This window comes from Engraulis encrasicolus, chromosome 14 (genome assembly GCF_034702125.1).
Source record: "Engraulis encrasicolus isolate BLACKSEA-1 chromosome 14, IST_EnEncr_1.0, whole genome shotgun sequence".
Lineage (NCBI taxonomy): Eukaryota > Metazoa > Chordata > Actinopteri > Clupeiformes > Engraulidae > Engraulis > Engraulis encrasicolus.
The window spans coordinates 27,124,147-27,131,646 of record NC_085870.1 but is presented as its reverse complement, the minus strand read 5'-3'; the positions used below and the strand labels follow the sequence as shown (position 1 = coordinate 27,131,646).

Here is a 7,500-nt window from a genome sequence, read left to right as displayed (position 1 = left end):
AAAGAAAAAAAAGATCCACCACATAAAACAACTCAACATCATAACCCCTCTGAAAACAAAAACTGTAAGACTGTGTCTGTTGTTGTAATGCTACCAATGCATGGCACTTGTTGTCACTGGTAAGTCACTTTGTGTGTAAAAGAAAAAAAAACTCTGCACACTTTAAATCTGTGTGTGGATTTCTTACCTTTATACTTACAACTTTCCTCTATACATAAGATTTTCACTAAATCCTATCGGTGAACAGCGACCCTTGAATACGTAACATCATAAAACTTCATATTGGCCCTACTTTGGCTCTAACGGTAAGACACTGGGCTGCTATACTGCCGACCCAGGTTCGATTCCAGCCGATATCCTACGCTGATCCTTCCCCATCTCTCTCCCCATTTGTTTCCTGTCACTCTCTCACTGTTCTATCATAAAAATTAAGTTATAAAAGACCACAAAAAATATCTTTAAAAAAAAAACGTAACACTTTATTTTAGGGATACATTAGCACTAATACATACAATGTACCTGTATAAGTAACTTGTAAGGCATGTACAAAGCTAAAGCAAACATTTGTTAGGCATGTATTCGCAAATGTCTTGTTCATGCACAATAAGGGATTTATTACCAATTTAACCACCTTAGTAAGGACCTAGTAGGCCTTAGCATTTGCTTAGCTTACAAGTTACTTATGCAGGCATTAATATTGTATGTATTACTGATAATAGATGTATCCCTAAAATAAAGTGTTACCAAAAAAACGTTCGTATTGAACATGTGTGTCTGTCCTTCTATTTGTCCGTTACCTGTGAGGTGCGTGAGTCCTGGCTCCTTCAGCCCATGCACCCCGTCCTTCTGGTAGTTGACCAGCACGGCTAGCGCGTACTTGCCCTCGTACAGGGAGGTCCCCCGGATCACGCGCAGATGGTCTAGGGGGAGCCGGGCAAACTGGTTCAGGGCCACCAGCACGTAGCCCGTCACCTCCCTGATAGACTGCAATGGGGAAACAATAACAAGGGAAAAGAACAAGAAAAGTACTGTCAGCCGTTGCCGGGGAGACTCACACAAACACACATGCACGCACGCACGCACGCACGCACGCACTGACTCACACATGCACGCACATACAGTACACACATACAGTACACACACACACACACACACACACACACACACACACACACACACACACACACACACACACACACACACACACACACACACACACACACACACACACACACACACACACACACACACACACACACACACACGCATAGAAAGGAACACAAGCTTGCCCACAGTCTTTTTTCCTATTCTGCAAGTGAACAATGAATTCAAAATGGCTACCTTTTTGAGCGAAATAGTATGAATCATGATCAATCTGGTTTGATATAACACAGCAAGAATAGCACATTACACATGACTATTGATATTTTGACTACGCTAAAAAAAAATTGTTCACCAGGGGCATAAACTATAAAGCTGGTTAAGGAGTAAACCAGGTTAAGTTAAGTAAACCAGGTTAAGTTAAGAGGTGAATCATCTAATAGAAGAGCCTGGAGTCCTTATTGTCTTGTGAAAATGAGGACTCCAGGCTCTTCTATTAGATGATTCACCTCTTAACTTAACCTGATTTACTCCTGAACCAGCTTTGTACAGATGTAGTCTCTGCCACCTGCCTGATAGACAGCATGGGGGGAAAGGGGGAGGAGGGGGAGAAGATAAAGGAAGAGAGACGAGAGATGGGGAGACAAGATAAGTTGCAAGAGAGACAAAGACCCTTTTCAACCGAAGATTTTTTTTTTCACCTCACAGAAACGTCAACGTCAAAACTGTTTTGATATGCTATACTGTCTGTAGAGTGGACCAGCGCTTGACAGGAATGGTATTCTACTACTAGAAGTTGCAAGTGCTCTGTTCTGACAAACAGGAAGTGGGTGAAGAGGAGATCAGGCTTCAAAAACAAAACAAAACAAAAACAAAAAACAAAACAAAAAGCAAACGCTTTACTTTACGGTACAGTATTTAATGTACTTTCTGCGTAACAACAGGGTAGCAGACAGAAGTTACAAGGTATCTAACGGGTAAAAAGGGGGTAATTACAAAGTAAATACTATGTAATACACATATCTCAAGAATTACTATGAAACTACTGCACATTTTATAACCATCTAATCATCGAACTTCACTTTGTTACCCTGTTGTTACCCAATTAATGGTATTTACTTTGTAATTACCCCTTTTTACCCATTAGATACCATTTAACTTTTCTCTTATACCCTGTTGTTACCCAGAAAGTACACAGTAATTACATATGGTAACTGTACAGTAAAGTAAAGTGTTACCAATTTTAATCTGTTGCCTCCCCCCCCCCCCCCCCCCCCCCCCCCCCCCCCCCCCCCCCCAAAAAAAACAAAACAAAACAAAACAATTGGTTTCATTTTTAGTACATCAGTACTTCTAAGGAAGGTCTACAAATGATGGCTTTGAGGAAAGCAACAAAACAACCTCCTCTGCCCCTCATACCCTCATCAGAGACAGGCCAAGCTTCTCTAGACACCCGAGTGCAAATCAGTGCCAGATCTGATACACCTCACCTCATTGTTATAAAACCCTCTGGTGTGCTGCAATAACCGCTGACATAAACCCACTTGTACAGACACAGCCACAGACACACAAACATGCGCACACACACACGCACATACACACACAAAGACACGCATGCACACATGCACGCACGCAAACACACACGCATGTACGCATGCACACACTCACACACACACACACACGCACGCACGCACGCACGCACGCACGCACGCACGCACGCACACACACACACACACACACACACACACACACACACACACACACACACACACACACACACACACATACACACACACACACACACCCTGTGCTCCCCCCTCACCTCAAAGAAGGAGAGGTTGCGGTTGTGCTCCATGTGTGTGATCTCCAGGTTCCCCATGACGATCTCGCAGCCGGTGTACATGTCCTTCAGCCGCTTGTACTGTTCCTCAGACGAGCCTGTGATGCTCAGGCCGTTCTTTGTGCCCAGACACACCACTGCAAGAGGAGAGAGAGGAGATGAACAATTATTACTTCATCAATTATTCTGCTTTCATTTGTTTCTTTGTGAATAACTTTTTTTTTTAACTCAGTTCATTCTTGGCACCCAGGCACACCACTGCAAGAAGGGAGAGAGGAGATTAATTTATTACGTTTTCATTTATTTGTTTTTCTGCTTCCATTTATGTCTTAGTGAATAACCTCTTTTCAACTCAGGCCATTCTTGGCACCCAGGCACATTACTGCAAGAAGGGAGAGAGGAGATTATTCCTTTATAACATTAATTAAGTTTTCATTTATTTATTTTTCTGCTTTAATTTGTGTGTTTGTGAATAACTTTTTCTTTTTAAAAAAACTCAGGCCATTCTTGGCACCCAGGCACACCACCACAAGAGGGGAGAGAGGAGATCAACAATTGTTAATTTATTAAGTTTTCATTTATTTATTTTTTTGCTTCCATTTGTGTCTTTCTGAATAACTTTTTAACTCTGGCCATTACTGGTGTCCAGGCACACCACTGCAAGGGGAGGAGAAAGGTAAGAGAGAGAGAGAGAGAGAGAGAGAGAGAGAGAGAGAGAGAGAGAGAGAGAGAGAGAGAGAGAGAGAGGGAGAGAAAAATAGTAATATTTGTTTCCCTTTTATTTGTCTTTGTGAATAACTTTGCAAGGCATTTCAGGCCACTCAGGCCATTTTGGTGCCCAGGCACACCACAGAGGACAAAGGGATAAGATAAAGAGACAAAGAGACCAAGAGATAAGAATCTATTTTATTATTCTGTTTCATGTTTCCTATTTTCTGAACCTGTACCATGTCTAAAAGCATTAAAGCTTTGTTTTAAAAGTAACCACAGCTTTGAGTCCCACTGCATGAGCTCTGAACTGAAGCACACAGATGTGTTTTACACTCATGAAGCACAATGACTAACAGGATAAAATGGTTGCCATTGATAATGCATAAGTACAACACAAAACAAACAATATGTGCAACTAGGACTCCTGATTTATTAGTCCATACATCACTGAAGTGCTTGCTGCTTTCGTTTGAACCACAGCCGTTACTGGCTTCAGGCACGAAAGTCTCAGGTGAATTAAGTAACACACAAGTAAGGAGCACACACACACACACACACACACACACACACACACACACACACACACACACACACACACACACACACACACGCACACGCACATGCAAACTCACACGCACACGCGCACAGACACACACACACGCACGCACGCATACATACACACACACACACACACACACACACACACACACACACACACACACACACACACACACGCACACACGCACACGCACATGCAAACGCACACGCACACGCACACAGACACACACGCACGCACGCACACATACACACACACACACACACACACACACACACACACACACACACACACACACACACACACACACACACACACACACACACACACACACACACACACACACACACACACACACACACACACACACACACACACACACATGGGTTAGCACAAAGTAAGAGTCAGGCAGAGTAAAGGTGGTGGTGGTGTGTGTGGGGGGACGACAACAACACACAAAGGCAGACATCATGTTTTGCCATTCAAATAACTGCCCTGCGTGCCGTGCCGATCAACAGACAGAGTTTATGCCAAAGGTACCAGGCCAAACAACATGCCCACATGAAGCCTAGAGGAGCCTGAACACTACACATTAAAGTGTTTTGCAAAAGAATGCATACCCCTTGACCAGAGGCGGAACAATTGCACATTGGGCCCAAGGGCAAGACACTGATAGAGCCCCTCATACAGCCTGCCAAGATCACAATATAATATAAGGGAGATAGAGGACACAGATAATAACACAAAAACATGGTGACCTCAGACGTCTTGTACACACCTGTTCAAAACCAGTGGCGCCAGGTAGCACTGCACTATGACTGGCTGTGACCCCACTAAAGGAGCGATAAGCCTGTTTGTGTGATTGCTTATATACATCCTTATGGCCCCTTAACGAGACCTGAGCTAGTTAAGGAGGTGCAAAGGGCATCTAGTCAGCACATTACAGACACAGCCTCAGTAAAAAGAAAACCACTCCACCACTGCAAAGTCTGGTTCCCATAGGAAAAACATATAAAATCGTACTATACTACAAATCTCATATAATCATACACTGTGCATTGTACAAGAAATCTGTATGTGTCTTACTTTCTATATTTTTATATTACTGTCTATATTGTATATTTCATATAGTAGGCTATATCAATAATTTATGTAATAAAGACATAAATAAAGTAAGTACATTAATTAAGTTTCATGTACTGTAAGTGGGTGGTTGACGTGTAAGGCCGTAACACAGTTAAAGGAGGAAACATATTTCAATTCCTGAAAAAATGGGTGGAAAAATTGGGAAAAAATAGACAAAATTGGGGATGTTAGTGGTCCGTGGAATCTCGCCTAATTTTTGCTATTTTTGGGAAAATGTGTCCTGCGGTGTGACAACATTGGTGTGACATTTCTGTAAGATACAATAAAATGATTAATATTCTAAACAAACATATCCCCAATGCTCTTTATGCTATTGTTCCTTCAACCCCCACCCCACACACACACTACTATCCACCCGCACCCCCAACCCCACCCACACAAGCCTATGCATCGTACATGCAGACAACTGTGATTTCACTGCATGGTTTCACTATATTACTTGTAATAATTGTGTGAATGTGACAAATAAATCTCCTGGTATCCTTATATACTTGCATGATGCATGAAAAATAAGTAAGGATTGAGTAACACAATGCCTAAGCATGTCATACCACAGGACATGAAGTCACACCACAGGAAATTCCCTGCATTGTGGCCATTTTAACCCTTTCATATTCGTTACTGACCTCCGAGCTCAAGCGACCTAGATAATGATATTGTGTTTAACCTTAATATGTGTTTTCATAAAAAAAACTTTTTTCCTTCCATAACAGCAGTCGCACCACGGGACACCATAAATGAACTTAAGCATTGTGTGAAACATTGCAATATGTAGACATATTAAGAGGTTAATAGTCACCTTAAACTTCCACACCACTCTCCAATAACTGAGGTATAACTGGTTAGGAGCCTGTCTTTAAGACCCTTGTAGTTGGCCTTGCAGCTGCCCGTCCACAAACCTGACTAACACGTCACCCCGCAGGACGCAATTTGTGTTACGAAATTGAACTTGTAGTTAATATTACTGTATTGAGTTTTTTTCACATTCATATTTTTTAATATAAGGTTAATATTTATGCAATCATGCCAAATGCTTTAGACATGATTCAAAATGTTGTTGGTTTATTTTATATATTCCAGGTTTTATTAATGTTACAGTCACACCACAGGACATTTGACATTTGAACCTTTCCATAAATCTGAACAAAAATGTTTCTTCTCATCTAAGACTAATTTGACTAATCTTCTTTCCTTTACATTTGTTAAATATCAATTTTGTAGGTTTTTAACTAATGTTACGTAAAAACAGGGCGTCATGTCAACCTCCCAAATATATCTTTTGTTTATGGATTGAGACACACACATGCAGGATACCAGGTGATGGGGGTGTAGAAGGTGGTGCTGGTGTGTGTGTGTGTGTGTGTGTGTGTGTGTGTGTGTGTGTGTGTGTGTGTGTGTGTGTGTGTGTGTGTGTGTGTGTGTGTGTGTGTGTGTGTGTGTGTGTGTGTGTGTGTGTGTGTGTGCGTGCGTGCGTGCGTGCGTGCGTGTGTGTGTGTGTGTGCGCGCGCGTGCGCGTGCGCACGCATGTGTGAGAGAGTGTGTGTGTGTGCATGCTTATGTGTGTGTGTGTTTGGGGGACTCCTCATCCCTCATCAAGCTCTCAATAGATAAGATGCCATCCGTGACATCCAATGGTCAGGAGGACAGGTGCTAGATAAAGTCGAGCTGGCGTCAGGTTAAGCAGAAGCAAGCAAGCAAATACTTCAATGTGAAGGAGAGGTTGCATCCACATAAGATACCACTATTATGGGCTGGAAAATGCCTTCACTTGTTGTTCTGACCGGTAAGGTCAGATATACTGTATGCTTGAAAAATGTTTTTTTCCATTTTATCAGAAAAGTCTCTTGGCTCCTCCTTGGACCAGCCTTTCATCAGTCTATTTAATTAGCCAAAAACACATTCCAGAATACTGACCGAGGAAGATTGCGGATTGAGAGAAAATTTTGCTAATGAAAAAAAAAGATTATCAGTGCAATGTGTGCCATGACCTATCCCTGGCACCACCTGCCATCTTTGATGCTGAGATGCAAAAAACATCTTATCACAGGCTAACGTTAACCCCCCACTTCCAATTGTGTGTGTGTGTGTGTGTGTGTGTGTGTGTGTGTGTGTGTGTGTGTGTGTGTGTGTGTGTGTGTGTGTGTGT

At 42.3% G+C, this 7,500-nt stretch overlaps 1 protein-coding gene across 2 annotated transcripts in view; it reads right to left on the bottom strand.

Annotated features, from left to right (window-relative positions):
- erbb3a (erb-b2 receptor tyrosine kinase 3a) overlaps positions 1-7,500 on the bottom strand; it is a 43,973-nt gene that overhangs the window by 25,518 nt on the left and 10,955 nt on the right. For both annotated transcript variants that reach the window (XM_063215289.1, XM_063215290.1), the window contains exons 2-3: positions 2,924-3,078; positions 798-984 (exon numbers count right to left, since the gene is read on the bottom strand). In XM_063215289.1, coding sequence (XP_063071359.1) covers positions 798-984; positions 2,924-3,078 — 342 coding nt within the window. The remainder of the gene's footprint in view (positions 1-797; positions 985-2,923; positions 3,079-7,500) is intronic.